We start from the raw sequence: 23,711 nt of genomic DNA, 5'->3' as shown, positions 1-23,711 counted from the left end.
TTGAAGACTTTAAGACTCATTTCTAACAAATTGGGAAAAAAGAAAGACACACCCCAATAGTTACCAGGCCATTGTCTCTAGCCCAGAGCCCTGCTAGGCATGTTGCTCTGTCCTTACCTGTCCAGAGAAATGCAGCACAGGTGAAAAATGGATGCTGTTGTGAGCAGGACGTCTAGAGATGTCCGGACGAGGCAAAACATCTCCCCGTAAATCCAGATGTCCTGGACCAGCTCAATGGCACCAAAGGGCATTACCAGCACAGACACCAGCAGATCCGCAAAGGCAAGAGAGACAATGAAATAGTTGGTTTTTATTTTCCTGTGGGTGAAAAAGTACAAGGACGAGGCAGGGGGGCGGGGACAAAGGAAGGAAGTTTGGGAGAAAGGAGCAAGAGAGAAAAGAGGCGGAAAAGAAAGCAAAGAAAGAAGAAAAGACAGGAGGGATGAAAAAGAAAAGAAAGTCAAATGTGTAACATATCCCGTGAGATTCAGTTTCCCCTTCTGCAACATGGCTGGAAAGACCCTGCATGGTCCAGCCACTCCTAAATTCTTCACACTCTTCACTCCTCGTGTACCCAAAGCCCTCTCCTCCTCTCCCATGTGGCCACACTGGCCTGATCTGAGTCCCCTGTGTATGGAGCGACTCCCAGGGCCTCTCTACAGGGTGTTCTCCCTCCCTACTATCAGCCTAACTGCACCCACCAGTCTTACAGGTCTCAGTCTGGTCGTTCTCAGGGAAACTTCCAAGGTGTGCCCCTCACAAATGGCGTCAAACTCTACTCCCTCCGGCTCTTGGACTGACCGCCCTGTGCCTCACATTTGGGACACCAATCAGAAGTGTGCTTTTATGCTTTGTTGCACCTTACTGGATTAACACATGCCACGCTTAGAGAAGAAGGCAGTACATAAGACAGGACTGCATCTCCTATCCCCTTTCATGTCCTGGTGGCTCTCCATCCAGGCTGCATGCTGGAACCACCCAGTGAATTCTCATAAACATCGGTGCCAAGTTTCACCCCAGATTGACTAGTTAAGCAATTTGGGGTGATTAACATGCATCCACCCCAGAGCTGCCAGATAAAGTATAGGACACCTTGTTAAATTCGACTTTCAGATTAGTATAAGTATGTCCCAAATATTGCATGGGATGTACTTATACTACACAGTAGCAGTTTTTAAAAGGTCTCCAGGTGATCTTAATTGCAGTGAGTGTTCAGACTGATGACGTGGGAGGAGCCAAAGAGCCAGGTTTAAACCCTGGATGGGTCAGTAACTGGCCACTCCTTCTCTGAACCAACTGATAAAAATGGAGAAGTTAGATTAGATGTGCTCTCAACATACCATATTTTGCCATGTATAATGCACACCCACATTTTTGGCCCAAACTTTCAGGAAAAAAATCTTTCATTTTATTTTTAATTCAACGTTTATTTATTTATATTTAGAAGCAAAACCAATAAGCATAATCCAGGGTATTATTTTTTATACTGATATCATTATTGCTTTCTAGAGTTACACTTTTAATGCATAAGCATAAATAAAAGAATTAAAAACATTTATATAGATACAGAATTAGTATTACCCATGTATAATGCACACCCTTATTCCCCCCCCAAAAAAAAAATTGGGCAGAAAAGTGTGCACTATACATGGCAAAATATGGTATGTACATATAGTGATCACAACTTCTAAAAAACCCAGCCAAGTTAAACATAGAGAAAAAGACAAGATGGCAATGCAATTAAGTATTTACAGTGGTCATGTTAGAGTTGTGNGAGTTACACTTTTAATGCATAAGCATAAATAAAAGAATTAAAAACATTTATATAGATACAGAATTAGTATTACCCATGTATAATGCACACCCTTATTCCCCCCCCCCCAAAAAAAATTGGGCAGAAAAGTGTGCACTATACATGGCAAAATATGGTATGTACATATAGTGATCACAACTTTTAAAAAACCCAGCCAAGTTAAACATAGAGAAAAAGACAAGATGGCAATGCAATTAAGTATTTACAGTGGTCATGTTAGAGTTGTGAGATTGTGTCTGATCTTTTTTCCTTGCTCTATTTCCAGGTATTGTTCCCATGGATTTTCCCCCTTTTGTAATGACAAATTATAATGGATATTAGAAGTTCAGACCCCAACTCTCCACGGAGAGCCCAGAATACCACCCAGGTTTCCTCATGCAACTCACCTGAGCTGCCGGTCCCTGCACACAGCCACCATCACCAGAAGGTTGCCCAAGATGGCCATCAAGATCACCACTGAGAGAAATGTGAGCAGCACAACCTTCCCCACTGACCTAAAACCCTCCTTGGAACTGGAAGACACAGAGACAGACACACACATAAAGAAGTGAAGGAAACCTAGAGACACAGGCAAAAAAATTCATCTTTCCTTCATTCATCTTCAGGAAGGTAACTTCACCATCTATAGCTGAAACACACATTTATTGTGCAACTAGTACATGCCACTATGTGCGCCTGTCACTTTACATGATATCTTAGTGGAGTCTTACATTACAGGGAAGAGGAGGCTCAGACACATGAGTGAACTACCTGAGATCGCACCACTATTCTCCATCAGAGCCCTTGTGGCTCCCCTTCAGAGTGCTTCGTCAGCTTGTGCTTCCTCAGCTTGTCCTCAGAGATGTATTTCACTGATCCCTGTTTTGTGCATCTACCCACCTAGTAAGCTCCATGATGCAGGGACTTCATGTTTTATCCGTTGATAAAGTCAATTCCAATTTGTTATTCACACTTACTGAATGAAGGAAAGGTGGCATTGGATGGATGAATGGTGGTAATTGAACCAGGTCTGCATGAATACAAAGGCCACCTTGTTTTCAGGACCCCATTCCAGTCTGTGCAGAAGCTGCTGTGGACAGGTGAACTGTCTTCGGAACAGGCCATGGCTTGCAGATTGTCCTTACATAGCTGACCTGGCCTCAGATTCCGTGAAGTCCATTGGAAAGACAGCAGCCAATCAATGAACATAGGAACTCATTTTGCTGCCCTAAAACCACATTTCTTTTGTTGCCTAACGTAACAGTTCAGATTTGTGTTCCTGTTAATGTTGGCTTCTGATCTGATTCTATAAATACCTCTGTCCTAGTATAAATCATTTTGTTTTATCAACTTGGAAGTGAGTGTCCTCTATCAACAAAAGCATGCCTGTAGATTATTAAGAAGCTATAGAGCGGGGGAAAGGTCTTATTTCTATTAGGGTAATAAAAAGTTCTCTTTAAATGAACTTTCAAAAACTCTTAAAATTCTCATCCTCAGACCTCACATTTCAATATCAGCAACTGAGGCCCAGAAAGAGGAACCAAGTTCTCAGAGCATTTTGGCTCTGGAAGACTCTGCCTGACCTGTGAGCCCCACTACTGGACCCACAGTGTCCTAAGAATCAAGACATATCTGTCTTTGCTGAGCTCCTTCATCTGAAAACCAAGATGTGGCTGCTGGTCCCAAATGGCAGCAGCCCAGCACGTCCTGGCTCTGGCCTGTCCAAGACGTTTCCCAACCAGGCCTGATACAAAGGACTAGATGCTGACTAGAATGAGGAACCACTGTTACAATGATGGAAAAACTAGAGTGTCCCTCCACTTTGCTGACAAGTGTTTTTCTTAACTGATTGATTGACTGATTGATGGTCTATTTAGCTAGGGCTCAGATGAGAAGAAATTTGAGGTAAGTTCATGTAAATCACCCTCCCAAGCCTAAATCCCAACTATCAGCAGTACAAATATTGGACAGGGGATAGTTAATTTAATGAGAGAAAAGACCTTCATAGGGTGTTGTGGCTACCCCAAACTAATTTGACCTTTGGCATGTTAACTGAGGTAAAGTGTCTAACAAGGTAGTGACAGTGGCTTTTTCCTTGTCCTTCTCAGAGGCTCCAACTCAGAGCCCCTCTGAAACTTGTCCTCCGGGCCTCTGTATCAGCTGCGCCTTCTTCCTGGAATGCTTATTCCTGGCCTTCAGGTCTCAGATTAAGGCTAACCCCCACTTAATGTGTCACAGCCCACATTTTTCATTTTCTTTATAGCATTTGTTTTTATGTGAAATGATTTTTGCTACTGATTCTTGTCTGTGCCTACCCCCACCCCCCAGATCTACTTTACTTACCTCTTCCAGCACTATTTCCAGTGTCAGGCACAGCCTACTCTATAGTATCTGTAGTGCAGAGGTATGTGAAGTACCTAGAAGGTGCTCAATTATTTGCTTATTGAATGAAAGAAAGACATATAGTGTTCCTAATAATCAAGTTTATTCTTCAATGTCTTTGAAAACTGATTGAAAATACAAAGGAGATTTCACCCAGCAAAGACCCAGTACAAGACACAAAAGCTATTTTTAACTATCTGAAGGGCTGTCATTTGAAATAAGAGATCTGTGCAAGAATGCATTCAACAATACTTTCTGAGCACCTTCTCTGCACCAGGCATTGTTATATGTCCTAGGAAATCAGAAATAAGCAAAACAGAGAGCAGACAATGGACAGATAGAATTTATATCAAATGTCAGCTGGTGATCTGACTTTTTTTGCTTTATAGCAAAAAGTGTGGGAGGAAAGCATCATAGGACTGCCAGTATGAGGTGGATGATGGCTATTTACCAGGGTGATCAGAGAAAGCCCAGTGATAGGTGTGTTGTGTCACACTTTAGGCACTGCAGATGCTGCAAGGGAGTGGGAGGAGTGAGCAGGCTTCCAGCTGAGTTGGTTCTCAACTTTGGCTGCAAATTAAAAGGACCCAAGGATGTTGGTCGGCCCAGTGGATGTTAGGGCCCCACCCTCAAAGATGCTGATTTAATTAGCCTGGGTTGTAGCCTAATATTGGAATTGCTCCCAATTGATTCTAACTGCAACCAAGGTTGACAATCACGGCCAGAGGAGGGCAAGCTTTAGACAAGCTAGTAAGGACTTCCCGACAAGTAGGGATAACGGGCAGTAGGTTCCTGGTGCTGTCTTGAGCTCCCAGCTCAGAAAGTATTTAAGAATGCCTAGATACCACCTTGGCTGACATGGCTCAGTGGATTAAGTGCCAGCCTGTGAACCAAAATGTCACCAGTTTCATTCCCATTAGGTAGTCAGGGCACATGCCTGGGTTGTGGACCAGGTTCCCAGTTCGGGGTGTGAGAGGCAACCAATAGATGTTTCTTTCCATCTCTTTCTCCCTCCCTTCCCCTGTCTCAAAAAATAAATAAATAAAATATAAAAAACTGAAAAATTAAAAGAATGCCTAGTTGTCAATGAGTTACCACTTCATACCCATTAGGGTGGCTACTATATAAACAAAACAAAAGTGAAAAATAACAAGTGTGGAGAAATTGGCACCTTTGTGGATTGCTGGTGGGAACGTAAAATGGTGCAGCTGCTGTGGAAAACAGTTTAGAGGTTTCTCAAAAGGCTGAACATAGATAAAATTGAAAATTGAATAGATACAAACACACCAATGTTCACAGAAGCATTATTCATAGTAGCCAAAAGGTGAAAACAGCCCAGTGTCCATCAACAGATAAATAAACAGAATGTGGTATGTACATCCTATGGAATTTCATTCAGTCACAAATTTGTGACACATGCTATCACATGGATTAAACCTTAAACATACTGTGCAAAGTGAAATAAACTGCACACAAAATGATAAATATTGTATCATTCCACTTATATGAAGAGCCTAAAATAGGCAAATGAGGAGAGGAGGGAATGGGAAATTATTTAATGAGCACAGAGTTCCTGTTTGGGGCAATGCAAAATTTCTGGAAATGGGTAGTGGCGATGGTTGCGCACCATTGCGAATGTACTTATTGTCACTGAATTGCACATTTAAAATTGTTACTTTATGTATTAATGACAAAGTTTATGTTATGTGGATGACAACATATCAGGACATTGTATTGGAGGCAGGTGAGATTGTCAGATTTTAGGTCCCCTTCTCGTCTGTGGGCAATGAACATATCCTTAGAAAACAGATTGTCCATCAGCTGAGTCTTACTATTAGAACCATCTCCCCTGCACTTCTTTTCCTTTTGTAGGAGAAAAAATAGTTTTAGAGTCTGTGGTGCACATCTCCAGCTCCAGAGAAGGTGTATTTCAAACCAACTGAGAATGTCAGGGTCAGAGAACTCCAAGTTCAAAGTTATGGTTCATTTGTGGCATGCCAATTAGGAACTAGAAACAGCTAAACTTTAAACTGTGAGTGACAAGCATAATTTAACCACAGAAGGAGCTTTTTTAATTAGGCAGAAATGTCTGTGAAACTAAATGTTAAGGCCAGTAATGAAAATAAAAATAAATTAGGAATCACTTCTGTTAAATCCATGTTAGACCATTGGGTTACCTCTGACATCCTCCAAGAATTTCAGCCACTTCCAGACAGTTCCCATCTGACTGAAGATTTCTGTCCACTCCACTAAACAGGTTCTTTTAAGGTTACTTTATGGGAAAGTTTACTTTTTTTCTATTTTTCCTATTTCAGTGATGTCTTGATCCATTAATAAGGAAACTCCACAAACTTGTTGGTTCTATTTTCCATTTTCTCTGTTCTTAATAAAAGGAAACCTACAACAATAAGTCTGGGTAAATTTCCACATAGAACCCTAGTGAAAGTATGTGTGAAAGTGGACTATAAATGCCACTTTTATATTATGAATAAGTATCATTGTTATTAATATTAGAAGACCATATTAAGACCATATTAATATTAGAAGATATTTTAGGCCATGCTTTGTTATATCTCCCAGAACACACACACAGTGTACTCAGAATACTTTCTTTTCCTCCATCCCTCCTTTCTTTCCTCCTTCTCTTCCTTTCTTCTTCCTTCCCTCCCTCCTTCCTCTTCTTTTTGCACTGGCATAGTTCAGAATGGCCATGTAACTTTGAAATATCACTTACTTTTTCTGAGCCTCAGTTTCTTCATGGATCAATTGAGGAAGGCAGAATAAATGTTTAATCTATCAAATATGTATTGATTGCCAACTGCCTGTGGAGATGTGACTAAGTCTTGGGATACAACAGTACAGAGGTAAACTAAGCCTCCACCTTAAGGAGTTTACAGGACTGAAGAAGCAGACAATAAGCAAGTGCAAAACTAAAGAAATAAGGAATATGGTTTATGATCAGTGTATCAAAGTCACCCTCTCACACTTCAGTGTTCACAGGAATCTATTAGGGATATTGGTAAAACGCAGATTCTGATGCTTTTGGTTTGGGGATGAAGGCTGAAGTTCTGCATTTCTCACAAAGCCCAAGGGCCTTAGTGATGCTCAGGCTGCTGGTTCATGAGTGAGCTTCGGCTGTCAAGGGCTCTGACATGATGGTGTGACAGAAAACTCCTGGGTTAGAGGGAACTTTAGGTAATCAGGGGACACTGGAGGTGACAGTGGCTAAAACACAGACTGCTGGACCCACCCATATTTCAGTCTGTCTGGCATGGGACCCCAAAGTTTGGGGCATGCCCTTGACCCTAACCCTCATTGCAAATTACTTCCTTTTGTTCCTAAGTTTGGAACTTTCTGCTTAAAAGTGGGAAGATTTGGACATTGATTTATCAAGCACCTACCATATGGCAAACAATACACTAAGGAGGTTTCTGGTGTTGGACTGTTTCATCTTCACAATCACCATGTAATTTACTATCACGATGCTCTTTTTTTCAGACAAGATGGGTGCTCAGCGTGGTTAAGAGAGGTAAGATCCTACAACTATCAAGTCATGGACCTGAGATTTAGACCTGCACATTGTGAATATAAGTCCAATACTTTTCCCACTAAAAGTTGAACATGCTCATTTAAAATTGAATAACTTTCCTTAAAAAAAAAGACATGCTAAAGGGTTTTTTTTTTTTTTTGTCTAGACACTTAGTATCCAAAATGTTGATGATGGCAGCTTAAAATGCCTTATAAAAACATGCTGGCTATAGAAAATGTAGAAGTAAAAGAAACCCTTATAGGATGAAAATAATGCATAATAGAGTTTCTATGCGGTTCTAAAAGAACTCTTTTGGATTGTTTTTGAAGACCCTGCAGAAGAGAGCAGGAAGGCAGGTGGTTGGTACACAGCTGAGGAGGTCAGGTCTTTTTCAAATGTAAACACATGGAGGAAAATTCTTGTGGCAAGATCCTAACTGACTTTTCCAGGGCCTCAAAGATCACACGTATGGGGCATGAGAAAAACTTTAAAGCCCAAAAAGGATCTATCTGAATAGAGTGTAACGAAGTTCGAAGCTGCAAGGAATACATAGGATATCAAGATCAAAGCCACTGTTCTCTGTGGCCATATCTGAATGTCAAGCCTTGCCAAAATGCATGTGACAAGCTGAGGTCTGCATTTGGGAGGATTCTCACTACCTCGCAGTGTGTTCATGATCAGGGCTTCAACTCTTCCTGGAAACCAAATGCTCAATGATAAGTACCAGTAAATTACACCTTCAAGGTGGGTCTCACTTTAAGAAATCTAGACTTTCAAAATTGAGAATGAGCAAACAGTTCAGATAGATTGTTCTCTTTATAGTGTATTTTTATATGCAGATTCAGTGTAGGGTCTCTGGTTCATTTGTGCAAACATCCCTTTACCGACCTTGTTCAGGATGCCATATGTTCATCAGATACAGAAATGGCTTCCATTGGAATAATACACATGGCATGTTTTCAGTATTTGGCTGATCATTTCCTTGAAATTAATCTTGTGGTTATGAGAAATCCAGCCCAGGGGAAAATGTGGACCACACAAGGCCTCTCCAGTATGTTCAATCATTTACCTCAAGGATAAGGTCTCGAGGAAAAGCAGAATTTCCCATAACTTTGATAACAACCTGCTCCCTGTTCCCTTCCTACGGATGGCCTCTGTTTCTGGACCTAATGACTAATGGATCCAGCTCTGGCCCTGGCTTGCTCTTGCTAAGTATTATGATTTCTCTCCTCACCCCTGCTTCTGACAGTGTAAGAATCTTATACTCAGATGAAAAGAAGAAACTGCTTCATGTTGCTCTACTGCAAGGACTGACAAACATCAGCCGCGGGGCCGAATCTAGCCCACTGCCTGTTTCTGTAAATAACAGTTCATTGGAACAGTCACGGTCAATCACATATGTATTTTCTATGGCTGCTTTCCACTACAAAGGCATAGCTGAGTAGGTACAGCTATGTACTTTTATAAGCCACACAGAGACCATGTGGCTTATAAAGGCTGAGAATGTGAACTCTCTGACCCTTTATGAAGCAGGTTTGATGACTTCCGCTCGTTTGGGACCAGAGATAAGTTTAGTTTAAAGAAGAATATGGTATAGAAACACAAAGCTCTAAGAGCTTACTACAAGGAATGTATTTAACTGGAAGTCATTCATTTCTCTGAATTTTCTCACTCAGCAGAAAGCAGCATAATTCTAATTAACCAAGTCAGAAACCAGGCATTTTATTCCATTTCTTCTTCTCCTTTACTTGTCATTATTTATTCTGAGTATCTCTTTTTAAAATTATTTTTAATTTTTTCCAATTGTAATTTACATTCAATATTATTTTGTATTAGTTTCAGGTGTACAGCAAGAGTGGTATATCATCATCATATACATCATCATACATCATCATATACTTTACAAAGTGTCCCCCTGACATTTTCAGTACCCACCTGGTACCATACATAGATGATATTTCCTGTGCTGTACTTTACATCCCCATGTCTGTTTTGTAACTGCCAATCCATACTTCTCAATCCCTTCACCTATTTCACCTAAGTCTCCTCAAGGCCCCTCCCCTCTGACAACCTTCCGTCTATTCTCTGTATGGAAGAGACCGTTTCTGTTTTGTTTGTTCATTTATTTTTGTGAGTACCTCTTAGGTCTCTTCACTTCTCTTCAGTCTGCTGTCAATGCCCTATCCGAGGCCTTTCTGTTACCTTTGCCTAGACCAGTGGACAGCCACAACTGCCTGCTCCATCTTCAGTTATCAGTCCATTAGATGGCTTAACTTAATGTTTCCAAAATGAACTCTTGAGTTCCCTCACCCTCTATTTTCCAGCTGCTCAGGCCCAAAACCTTGGAGTAATTCTTCGCAGGTCTCTTCCTCTCATACCTCACCTAGGTCAACAAATTCTGTTCCCTCTGCCTTAGTAGCAGCTCCTGTTTCTGGCCCTTTCCCAGCTCCTCCCCCACCTGTTTTAACTACATCATCCTTTACCTGGGTGATGGCAAGTCTCCCTGCTTCCACTGTTTCTATATAAAGTCCACTCTTCTCCCAGTAAGAAGCATGAACTTGGTAAAATGCTTAGGTTGGGACATGTCATGGCCCTACTCACTACTCTTGAGATGGTTGGTTTGTCATCATACTGAGTAATACTGGAATAAACACTTGGAAACAATATAAAGTTCACCAATGTGGGAGTGGTTAATTAAATCATGGCACTTGATACACTTAGATTTCCTGCAGACTGTAAAAAGAATGAGAAGGGATCCACGCACATATAACAAAATGTAGAAAGACATGCATTGGTTCATAAACAATGAAACCAAGAAAGTGACTGTGGAGCAGAGGCAGAGAGATTTATCAGGAGGAGGTTTCAACTGTAAGCTATTGTAACATTTTATCTCTTAAGCTGGATTGTGGATGCAAAGGTATTCTTTCATTTTTCTCAGCAGCTTTTGTTATACATGAGATATTTTATTTTTAAAATGAAAATAATATATGTATAGCCCTGGCTGGTATAGTTCAGTGGATTGAGTGCAGGCCTGCAAACCAAAGGGTGGCCAGTTTGATTCCTAGTCAGGGCAAATGCTGGGGTTCTAGGTGAGGTCCCCAGGGGGTGCATGAGAGGCAACCACACATTAATGTTTCTCTCTCTCTCTTTCTCCTTCCCTTCCCTACTCTCCAATAATAAATAAATAAAATCTTTAAAAAAATAAAAGAATATATACATACATATACATATATATCTTTATGAGTATATATACATATACATATATATCTTTACATATACAATCAATAAAATTACAGAAAGAATAAAATATTAATAAAGTAATAAAAATATCTCCCAGTCACATAATTAAAGTAAAAAATCATAGACCCATACACCAATACACTGGTTTTATTCTCTTTTGAAAGAGAATAAAACCAGAAGAGTTATGCATGGTATCTATATATTTATTCAGAGGCTATGGCCATAAGAATGCACAAAAATTGTTAAAATATATTTGGAGCAGGGGAGTGGAAGCTGATGGGAGCCTTTTTCATTTGGGGTATTACTGGAATTTGAAACTATAGGAATATTTTGCACTTCCAGCAAACTCACAACCCTTCTCACTTCACACTAGAAAGTTAACACACTGCCCTTGCCAGATGGGGCACACAGGAGAGCATTCTTTTCTCCAAGCCATTGGGTGTGAGCTCTGCTCTAACTAGAAAACAAATGAACTCACTGATTCAGCAAGTCTTGGCCAAGAAATGTGAGCCTTGCTATAGGCATATATTTGCTCCTTTGTTCATTCAACCATGCCTTCATTTACTCCATCTTTTGTATATTTACTCAACAGAATATTTGAGAATCCACTCTGTTTCAGTCACTAAGAAGAGAATGAAGGCGTGGCTCCTTTACTTGGAGAGCTCAGAGGCTACTGGAGCAGACATAAATCCAATTGCATGTCTGTATAATTACAGCTGCTGTGGAGGCTATGAGAAGAAATGCACAGAGTGGCATTGACCCTGAGGGAGACCAGAAAATACTCTCCTGGGGGAGTGATAATACAGCTGTAATTTAAAGGAAGAATAGAGTGGATGAAAAGAGGCAGCACATGTCAGGGGCCAGTGCTGGAAGCACTGCAGTAAGAAGGACATGACTCACTCGGCTAACAGGAGAAGAGCAGCATAACCACAGGATGCAGTTGCCCAGGGCAGGTAGCATGACAGGATGTCAACAAGGGTCAGAACCGGAGGCAGAGCTAGGTAATTAGGTCTCTGTCATCAGTTCTGTAGAGAGTCACATTTTGTTTAATTGTTGGCATTAGACATGACATGATCAGCTTTGCCTGTTGACATGTCTGGAGTGAAGAGGGATAGGTGAGTTTTTTTTTTTTTAATGGACTTAGGCCTTAGTAATTTAAAAACCTTTTAATTATATGTCCTCCAGTACACTGATCTAGCACATGGCTCTTGGTAGAAGTAATACCACTCCTAGAGGCTGTTTGAAATATTTGTGGGCTTTGGTTGTGGTAATAACTGAGGAACACTCCAGGCATTTCAGAAGAGGACAGGGAAAGGGGACAGTATAATATGAGGAACAATCTCTTATAAAAAAAATAGCATCCCACATGCTCCATGATTTTAGAATGTCCTATCAGTCATCTGTGTGAGTGGAAAATGTGTTCATAATTAGCCAATCTAGACTTAACATCTTTTACATATAAACATAAATATTTTTGCATAGTCATTTATATATACAAAATGATAGGAAGCTTATGTTTTCATTTTGTTCAAATTAAGTGTTCACTCTATATCATAATGCCACTCATGTACTGGAGCTGCCAACACAATGTGCTTGCACCGGACTTTGTTGGTAGTTGCCACATTTCATGGTGATTTCACATACAAGGGCAGATATCTGACTGTTTTATTATGTTTTCTACTGTAGATGAACATTTACATTATGAAATGCATCTTATTTTATTATAAGTCACTTTCATTTTATTGCTTTTTGTATTCCAGTTAAGGCATTATGTGGGTAATTTTTCAAATTGTGTGCAGATAGATTACATTACTCATGATTTCACTTTAGTAGAGTCAAGCAGTGTTACAAAACACTTGTTTTAAAAGAGTGGGGTAGTTGTTGATCTATTATGGTTGAGAGCCATTGGTCTAGAACAGCATAATGGCTGTTCAAGCTCAAGAGCTTGGCTGTTTTCTTCGCTGGAACTTCAGGTGTCTTGTCTAGAATGAATGCATGACAAGCTCTTCTTGTTGGAGAAGAAGTTCCTGACTTCTCCGTACTGGGCAGTTCCAGTTAAAGAAGATCTGTGAATGTCGAAGGTTGAAAATAACAGAGCAGAGACCAAGGCTACATGCTACTACTCCTCTATTAAGAAAATTAGAAACACAACGCTCTACTTTCAAGCTTTTTTCATTCAGAGCCCTGAAGGATTTTTAATAGCTACAGTACACGCCTTCCATAAAAAGCTGTATTTCATTATCTTATGAATATCTAACTTGACAATATTGGCAAATCAAATTTGTGTGATTCTGGAGTGTGTGTGCATGCACGTTATTTTTTCTCAGAATAATTTATGGGGTGGAAATGCTTCCATGTGCTAGAAACCGCTGAGATAGAAAAATTAATTTTGTGGTTAGCTTGCAAATAAATGCTAGGATGCAATCTGTAATGTAATATAATATAATTTAATGTAGTATAATGTAGTGTAATGTAATAAAGAAATCCCTTTAGGGTTGACTGTAGCAGCTTTCCAATCCTTCAGGCCACTGTGGCCTCTCAGCTTGACTAATAAAGGGAGAAAAATAGGCTTCATTATCTAAGTGCCACTATGTGCCAGAAAGACTTCTGTTTTTCAAGCATTCTATTGTCAAAACAAGTCGATAAAGATAGGTGTTACTATTGTGTTTCATTTACAGGTGAAAAAACTGAGGCTCAAAAATCTGAATCGATGTAAGTACTAAATAGTAAATTCAGAATTTGAACCTTGGTCTTCTGAACTCCAGGGCCCCATGATGTACTAGGATAAATGTTTTAAAATGTTAGGGAAATTTTCATAATCAGTGGCATAACTTATGAAGATAATCTACATGTTAAAATGGTATCATCTGAAATATGGATGAATATAAATGCTTGCCTCTTATTCTGATAACTCATTTGAGAACTGCAAATCCTCAAACCTGCTCTCCTCCAATGAGCCTGTGCTTCATACTTCCTCAGTTACTCCAGTGTTGAAACCTTGAACTTGTCATTACCAATAGCTGCAACTCTTCAAGATCTCAGGTGTAAACATCTCCCTCTCCAACATCATTTCCTATCTTTAGAATTCATTCATCTAGCACTTTGATGCCAGCAGTTCTTTGACTCTTGGGATATTCCATCCATTGATCCTGAGACTTTTTCACTATCCCTCACCCTTCTCACCTTAAAACATGACACACTGTAGGCAATCTGTGGGGTCTTAACAATAGGAATGCTGAAATTTCTAGAAGTCTAAGGCTGCCCTGGGAATTATCCTGGATAATGATTATCCAGAGATACTAAAAAGATATTTAGACAGAGTTAACCAGAATTGTTTTTAGAAGGACTTTGAATTATTCCTTGTATCACAAACGAAATAGTTGAGGAAATAGGTATTTTAGCTTAGATACCGAGAGGCTCAGGTATTGGGGTAGCTTTTATCTCTGAAACACTGTCACATATCCCTAAAGGGTGTGACCTGACCCAATGAGAGAAGATACTGGAAGGCAGAATTCAACTGAAACAAAGAGAAAATGACAAATTCCTTTCTTCTCCCATTCTGGTTCAATCGACATGTGTAGCTGAAATGCTATATTGAGGTTTCTGAGAACGATTCTCCATCATCATTGTGTCAATCAGAATGGTTTAGATTGTACTCTGGTCACAGACAACCCCCATCTTCAGCAGCTGATAACTTTTTTTTCATCCCCTGTACATGCCCATTGTGGGTGGTCAGGGAATTCTGCTCATCGCATTCACTCAGGGACCCAGACTGATGTCACAGGAAGAGCCACCTCCTTAATGTTGTCAGTGGCCACACTGGAGGAAAAGAGAACTTGAGGAGTGGGAGGGGATGTGTGTCTGCATGTGTCACAAACTGGTAATGAAATGTTCACACCTGAAAGTGACTTACATCACTTCTACTCAATAGCTCATTGGCCAGAACTAGTCACATGGCCCCACCTAGCCATAAGGGAGCTCGGCTGTTCAAACCTGCAATGTGCCCAGGAGAGAAGAACAGTGAGTAGCACAACAAACACCACCACAGTGCTATGAGCAGCAGTGTACCTCATGGGTCCAGCTGAAGCATTCTGGTACTTTTCATTCCTGCCCTACACCAGAGTTGCCCTGCGAAGCCTCACAATGTAGTGAGCTCCCCAACACCAGAAGGCTGCAAGAAAAGGTTTCAGGAGTATAAGTCAATGGCACTGTCAAAGCTGTTCCTTCATCTAATAGACTAGAGGAACAATAAGGAAGCCCACACTGAAATGACAGGATTAGGCACAGTGGAACCCTGAACAACAGGTGCAGCCTGACCTTTAGACAGCAATAACTAGTTCTCAGACCAGCTACATGAATAGCCAAGCACTGTGGTGAATTTTGCTCAATTCAATACACCATAAAAATTGGTTGACTGTTCATGTTGAATCATTGCTTCTCTTCTCCACAAGAGAGTCCATCTCATTACCTCTCTCCCTAAGGATAAATCCTAATCAAAAAACTCAAACAGAAGGCAAGGCAAGGATTTCCACTGGGAGAAACCCCTATGACAAGATTTGTAGTGCTATCCATATTTCTTTGTAAAAACCGGAACCCAACTAGCAGACTCCCTATTCAGCTACAGACAGGACAGCAAGTGGTTGGGAGAGAATGGTCTGCGATTCACCCAAGCCCATTAGCAGCCAATCAGACTAATCTGTGTTGGATACAACACCCCAGATAAGGACAAATATGCATCTCCAGCCATACACATGCACACACACATAAAAATGACACGCCTGAATTCAGCCTTCAGTTAACAAATGCGTCCCAGCTATTCCTGTTTAATGCACCAACAGAGAGGTTAGGATTATTATTATAATTGATGCTTTCAGAAAAGAAAACTCAGATTCAAAAAGATTAATTTTATTCACTCATTCTTATCTAAGTAGGCCTATATATGTGGTGTTTCTGAGCACCTATATGGGTGTGTGTCAAAAACTGACTTCCTACCCTGTTGAGGTTTGTTATGGGGGAAAAACCACCTCATCCCCCACCAACACTTCCCCATTGCCAGAGTTAGTGAGAGAATATTGGGCTTGAGGGACCATGAGTCCTGTAATACATGGCACTTCTTATGTTCTCAGGGAAATTATTTATCTTTGACATTTTACATTAAGTCAAATTCCCACCCACCACTGAATTTATTTTATTTCTCATAAATAACCAATTGCCATAAAATAATTTTTTCTGGTTTCTGCTGTTAAAATGCCCTCACAGTGGAGCTCATGATAACACCCCAAGAGCAAGCAAGCACTATAGGATAATGAATTAAGTATGTGCACAAGAGAGTTAAACACCAAGCACTCTAGAAAATGAGCAACTCAGCTATAGATACAATGATTGCCTGGCTGCTGGTACTATGGCTCATTGACCAGTCAAGAGACTGGTGTATCTCTTCTCTGCCTCCCTGGCTCTACTTGTCTCTTCCCTCCAACTTGGAGTAAATACAGGCTCCTCTCAGCTTCCAGTTCTGGAGCTAGTACTGTCCTTAATGAAAGGAGAGGCAAGCAGCCCCTGCTCAGTTACAAAGAGGTCTGAACCTTGACTCAGCCTGCCTGTGATTGCAGTTTGGCCCCATTCAAACACCAGAGTTGCACACGAATTCACTAGTTCGCACTAGTGTGCACACTATTTCAGAACTGGATTCCTTTCTTTTCCTGTGCCTGATTTCTTTCTCCTCCCCTTCCATCATTAAGAAGCCTATGACACAGGAGTGAAAAAAATCAAACTAAACTAGGTAAACATAGCAATATTGATACATTTTGCACATATAATGCTCAGTATTCAAAAAAGCAAGTTGTAGGACTTACGCCAAGATGGAGGCGTAGGTGGAAACACTGTGCCTTCTCCCACAACCAAGTTTAAGGACAACAAAGTTTTAGTAAACAAAAATGCAGCCAAAACACAGAAAATTGAACTATACGGAAGTCTGACAACAATGAACCATTCAGCCAGACCAGTAAGAGGGGCGGAGCCAGCAGCGGAGCAGGGTCCGGCAGGAAAGATCCCCTGATCTTTCATGTATATTTGGGCACATTTGTGCACAGATAAACCAGCAAAAGAGGGAGCAGTGAGACAGACCGCACAGGCCCCAGTGGCCAGAAGCAGCAGAGGGGACCGCCATTGCCCTCTTTGACCCCGCCCCCACATACAGCATCACAACCCAGCCACTGAGTTGCCCTGCCCTGGTGAATGCCTAGGGCTCCACTCCTCATATGTAACGGGCACAAACAGACCAAAATATGGCTCAAGAACTCAAAGCCCCAGAGCCAACAACTCTAAGCAACCAAGAAATAGCCAACCTCTCAGATGCACAGTTCAAAACACTGGTGATCAGGATGCTCACGGAACTGGTTGATTTTAGTCACAAATTAGAGGAACAAATGAAGGCTAAACTAATTGAAATGAAGGGAAATGCACAGGAAACCAAAAGTGATGGAAAGGAAACTGGGACTCAAATCAAGGGAGTGGACCAGAAGGAAGAAAAAATGACCAAACAGAAAAAATGAAGAAACAAGAATTCAAAAAAATAAGGAGAAGCTTAGGAACCTCTAGTACATCTTTAAACATTCCAACATCCAAATTATAGGGGGACCAGAAGGGGAAAAGGAACAGCTATGAGTGGAAAACTTATTTGAACAAACAATAAAGGAGAACTTCCCCAGTCTGGCAAAGGAAATAGACTTCCAGGAAGTCCAGGAAGCTCAGAGAGTCCCAAAGAAGTTGACCCAAGGAGGAACACACCAAGGCACATCATCATTACATTAGCCAAGATTAAAATGAAGGAGATAATTCTAGAAGCAGCAAGAGATAAGGGGACAGTCACCTACAAAGGAGTTCCCATCAGACTGTCAGCTGATTTCTCAAAAGAGACCTTACAAGCAAGAAGGGGCTGGAAAGAAGTATTCCAAGTCATGAAATCCAAAGACCTACAGCCAAGATTGCTCAATCCAACAAAGCTTTCATTTGGAATAGAAGGACAGATAAAGTGCTTCTCAGATAAGATCAAGTTCAAGGAGTTCATCATCATCAAGCCCTTATTATATGAAATGTTAAAGGGACTTATCTAAGAAAAAGAAGATAAAAAATATGAACAGTGAAAGGACAGCAAACTCACAGTTATTAACAACCACACCTAAAACAAAAGCAAACCAAGAGGACAGCTAGATCAAGAGTGGAACCATAGAAATGAAGATCACATGGAGGGTTAGCAACAGGGGAGTGGGAGGAGGAGAAGGGGGGAGAAGGTACAGCAAATAAGTAGTATAGACAGTAGGTAGAAAATAGATAGCGGGGAGGGCAAGAATAGTAGGGGAAATATAGAATCTGAAGAACTTGAGACATGTGGTCATAAACTAAGGGGGGGTATGGTGGGGGAGGGGGTGTCCAGGGTAGAGGGGAATGAAGGGGGGGAATAGAAAAACTGTAATGGCATGATCAATAAAATATATTTTTAAAAAAGCAAGTTGTAGAAGAATACATTCAGTATATTATTTATATAAAGTTAAACCCATGACACATGATAATAATTAACATATTAATAATTAATCTTGTTTCTCCTATTTTCTAAGCCCAAGGATGGATGTGTGAGAATCTGCTACACTATGCTACATGTTATTCTGTTAGTCTTACCTATTTTATAATTAATTAATGATTTATTATGAAAATGTTAATTCACCAGGAAAAATTCAAACATTTCAAATAAACTGAAACCATACTTTGACTACCAGCTAACACCTAGTGCCAGGCACACTCCACGGGTATCTCCTGTTATTGGTTATTAGTTCTTTTCTAATCAACATTATAGCACTGTTTGAACAAGTGTGCCTTTACTTGCTATATAAGTAATAATACAACACGTATACTTTCATTAAACATCACCTCTTGGCCATGTAAAAATACCTCCATCTTAAACAAAAAATACATTTTCCTTGGCATTTAGCATTTTTTTCCACGGAGAAGGATAGAACAGCTAAGAAAATAATCTTTGGAGTCTTGCCTGGCTTCCAGTTAGTGCTTAATATTTACCGAGAGCAAGTTATTCAAGTTTTGTGTGTTTTAGGTTTCTCAGTTTTCAAACAGAAATAATCACAAGTACCAACTCCTAGGATTATTTGAGGATTAGAAGAGTCAAGTAAGGAACTTAGAAAATTGTCGGGCACATAGTGAGCGCTTGGTGATGATGACAATACTGATAATGATGATTTACAGCTACAGTCTAGGACTTAAGAGGAAGGCATCCTTATACCTTGCCCAATTCGCTGCTAGTCCATAAAGGAATCATGGTGCTCCTCTGCCCGCCTCTGATAATTGTGCTGCCTTTGGAAACCAGGTGCCCTTCAAAACACTGCAGAACCGTGGCAATGCCCACTCTTCTGGTTCCTGCACAGCAAGTTCCATTTGTCCAATTCCAGGCATTCTCTTCTTGCAGGGGAATTTCTTCAACTCTAGCTGCCAGTTCCTGCCAAGTTAACTTGACAACTGGAGAAATACACTTATGTATTTATATGCTACTATTATTTCTTTAAATTAATCCTGGGGACATGGCAAACCTTCCTTTTTCACAGTCATTCTAATAATGTTTTATACTGAGTTACACACAGAATACGTAACTTTCAGTCAATGTATTTTTCTCATAGTTCTCAGAGATTACTCCAAACTTATCCCATTATTTATGTGCATTTTATGATTACATTTAGCAATGTAAAATATCTAAGCCTATTTCTTGCCTACTGTAAAATTTGGAATTTGCATAAGTCCCCAGTGTAAGAGAGATTCAGAACAAAAGCTTTGAAGTCAGCCAGGCCTGAGTTCAAATCCTAGCTCTGCTATAAGCTACTGTATTTTGCTGTGTATAATGCACACTTTTTTGCCCAAATTTTTTAGGGAAAAATCAGGATGTGTATTATAGATGGGTAGTACCTGAAAAACTTTGTATCTGTTCTTGTGTTTTGTAATTATTTGTTACATAAAATTTCTCATAATTAATTTTTTAAAAGATTTTATTTATTTATTTATCTTTAGAGGGGAAGGAGAGAGGGAGAGAAACATCAATGTATGGTTGCCTTTTGTGTGCCCCCTGCTGGGAGTTGGCCTGCAGGGAACTGGCCTGCAACCCAGGCATGTGCCCTGACTGGGAATTGAACCACGATCCTCTGTTTCTCAGGCCTGTGCTCAATCCACTGAGCTACACCAGCCAGGGTGATATTTGTTACATAAAATTTCTTGTATCATAATATGTTCAAAAATAAATGCTAAAATTCCTTTATAATACAAAAAGTATATAAATATAAATAAATTAAAAATTGAATGGACTCACATGAACAAGTATAAAAGACACATGGACAATAACTAAGGGTGGGGGGTGGAAAGGAGAGGGAGGCGGGGAGCATGGGGTGGGGGGCGGGCAGGGTTGGGAATATAAGACAGAAACCTGTACTTGAACAAGAATTAAATAAAAATTATATTTTAAAAAAATTGAATTAAAACAAAAAAAATTTTTTCTTAAAGTTTGGGCCAAAAATATGGGTATGCATTATACATGGCATAATAATGGTAGTTGTGTGCCCCAAGGTAAGTATATTCATTTTCTATAGGTAGATAAGATGCTACCTCCCACTGAACAGCCTTAAAACAATACCTACTCACCCATTCACAGTTCTGTAGATCAAACGTCTGGGCCTGGTCTGACATGACACAATTAGGTTCTCCATTTCCGGTTTTTTCATCTGTCTTTTCATCACCCCTTTTGAAATGAACCTAAACTAGAAACTGCTTGGGTGCTGGTTAGGTCCCTAATGATTATTCATTATAGAATAGATAAAACAAAGCCTGTATTACCCACATTTTATAGACAAGACAACTGAAGAAACTGATGACATCTGTAAAGCAGTTATTATAGGCTCTGGCACACACACTGAGCAACCATAAATACCAGTGGCCACCACCATTGTTATCATCATCATCATCATCACTTACATAGTAAGAAGGAGAACCCCAAAAGCCTACAGTAGCAGCTACCACACACCCACTATTCACACAGTCCTGGCAATGACCATGGAGATGACAAGTACTTTGCAAGGCATTGCTGAGAAGCCACTGTTTTCTAGAAAGATGTTTGTTTTTTTTACTTATTTGTTTGTTTATTGACTGCTTTTCCACCCCCAGGAAGGGCTGCTATTGAAGCTCTGGGCCAGGAACACACCATAGCAAAATCCAGAAGCTTCTACCCTCTTAACACTGACTTGATGGTAGAATTTTCATTGCCCAGAGCAAATTACAGTCCTTTTAGCCTTTACATTTGATCTCTGTTTTCCGAGTAGACAACCTTCTTTATCTCATTTTACCCACCATTTATTTTCACTCTATCTTACCCAGCTCTCAGTGGAGACAAGTTGTCTTCAGAGGTTCTCCCGTATCTTATCAGAATCCATTTGGGGCCCATTAAACTAACTTCATTCTTCCCAAATGTCAATCCAGAATTGACTTAAACAAGGTCAGCAAAGAGTGGTACTCAAATAAGCTTTAGATTCCATCTGGTGCAAACTCTTTTTACTGATGGAAAAACTGAGGAAAGGCCTTTCTTCAAGTCACAAGGTCGTAGCAGAACCAGGACTTAGATGGGCATCAGGACTCACCTGGCTTCTGGTTTAGAGTCCTCAAGGCTCTGCTCAGTGACCTACTTCTTCCATCCTGTGTGTGTATGTGTGTGTATTTATATCTAAAAACCCAAACAAGGAATTATAAAGTACAAATAGTGCATAATAGCTTTAAAGTACTCCAGGGTAAACAGAGATTTTCTGTGGCAATTTGGGGGCCAGGCTATTCTACACATATGTTATTTGCTGACCAAGTAGATCAACTCTGCATATACCCCCAGGTTAAACATTGGATAATAATAAAGTAGTTTTAGAGACAGATTCCTGGATTTAACCAGGCTACCATATATGGAGGGCTTGCACTATAAAATGCATTATGAGCATTTTATTTGCATAAACTTTTTAACCTTAAAATAATCCTGTGATTTGGAAAAACTGACACTCAGAGAAGTCAGGTAATTTTCTCAAGGTTAAGCAGCTATCCAGGATGCAAGCCCAGGTCTGTTTCAGGCAGTGCCTTCAAGCACTATCACACTGCTTTCTGCATGATTGTTTCTTGTCCTGGGAAAAATACATGGTTCAGAGCTGGTGACGGAGGTTAGTAATACCAAGGATCCATATTCCTTTGAGCTTTTCATTTTGTCCCATTGAATGGCTGTTATAGCTCCAGACATCAAATTCAAGTTCAAGGGTAAGAGAAAGTAGGGATGATTCAGTAATGTCCATTCCTTTGCTTCAGAGAACAAAAGCCTCTCTCAACCCCTTAGCTGACTTAATGTTTTTTGGCTAAAATTCTACCTTGTCACCTCAGAAAGCACAATATTTTGGAAACATCGCACAAGAATGCCTTTCAGCAGGCAGACATTCTCCGTTTCCCACCCCCTACCTTATGTCACACCTGCTTGCTTCAGAAATTTATGTCACGTCCCTGGTCCATGAAGACATGTGAGCTTGCCATCTTTATATTAGGGCTAAGATGAAATTTTTTCAATTGTTAGCAGTAGATAACACTTGAATATGAGTGAATGATTCAGAACTAATTTTGTGGCATGGAGGACAATATTGTAAAGGTGTTTATATTGCATAAAATATCAGAGGCAGAAGAAATTTGAAAATTGTCTGGTTCTACTTCTTTCATTTAAAATGAGCAAAATGAAGCTTAGAAAAGGAAGGTGACTTGCTTAAGGTCACAGAGCAAGGTAGTGGCAGATTCAGGATGGGAACCCAAACTTGGTGGCGTAGTAGCACTGGAATGGCCTGATGCAGAGCACAGATGCCCTGAGGCCCCAGCAGTTAGAGGAGGCTGGGCACTGAGTGGCTGGTTTTCAGGTTTCCCTCCCAGCTGAACTCTGAAAGGTGGGATGCTCGCCCCTCCCCCATAATGATACATCTGTGCCTTCATCCTTCTTCACTAATTTGTATCTGTATCTGTCATTTTATATAACTAATTACTATTTATTCTTTCTAAGTAGGTTGTGTGGGAATCTAAATGGTGGGAGAGAAAGATGTTCCTTTAAGGAAGCCTTGGAAAAAAACAGGACAGGAATGAGGGGGAAACTCAGGCTACAGAATTCTCTTCTCCCTTCTTGCACACCCTCCCTCCTGAGCTCCAAGGAAAGTTCTATCAAGAAGTGAGAGTCAACAACACAGACTCAACATCTCTCAGCAGACATCAAAGCTGTGCTCAGAAGGTGCCCTCCAACCCCTACACTTTCCTAGCCATGCCTGCCTCTGCAAAGAGATTACGGCCTTCAGCTTTTTCTACCTATAGCTCCCTTCACTATGAGCCTCCTGCCACTACCCTTCTAACCGGATTTAGGGATCTTTGAAGTAATTTTAACCACGTGGGCAAGCAAGGTGAAAGGAATAAAAACACCACAACTCATAAGATTGCTTTTGCCACCACCCAGGTCTGGTTCTCCCTGCTCAATCACCAATCAGCTCTATGGTTATAGGACCAATAGATTTTTCTCAGGATCTGTCTGATTCACTCTCAGCACCATGTGGCATTGCTGATTAGGCTCTTTAAAAAAAACTTAAAACAATTTCTAATTATGAAACATTTCAAACAGTCTGAAAAGTAGAGAAAATAATACATTGAGCTGAGGAAGGAAGGATGGACTGACCA

At 40.4% G+C, this 23,711-nt stretch overlaps 1 protein-coding gene across 5 annotated transcripts in view; it reads right to left on the bottom strand.

The window, feature by feature from the left end:
• The window catches only part of HTR4 (5-hydroxytryptamine receptor 4), a 148,694-nt gene that overhangs the window by 62,853 nt on the left and 62,130 nt on the right, over positions 1–23,711 (bottom strand). For all 5 annotated transcript variants that reach the window (XM_037044969.1, XM_037044968.1, XM_037044971.1 and 2 more), the window contains exons 3-4: positions 2,200–2,325; positions 118–318 (exon numbers count right to left, since the gene is read on the bottom strand). In XM_037044969.1, coding sequence (XP_036900864.1) covers positions 118–318; positions 2,200–2,325 — 327 coding nt within the window. The remainder of the gene's footprint in view (positions 1–117; positions 319–2,199; positions 2,326–23,711) is intronic.

The sequence above is a fragment of the Sturnira hondurensis genome, unplaced genomic scaffold, assembly GCF_014824575.4.
Source record: "Sturnira hondurensis isolate 20B ecotype Veracruz unplaced genomic scaffold, ASM1482457v3 Scaffold0004152, whole genome shotgun sequence".
NCBI lineage: Eukaryota > Metazoa > Chordata > Mammalia > Chiroptera > Phyllostomidae > Sturnira > Sturnira hondurensis.
The sequence above is the reverse complement of the archived record's forward strand: the minus strand, read 5'-3'. Positions and strand labels throughout refer to the sequence as shown.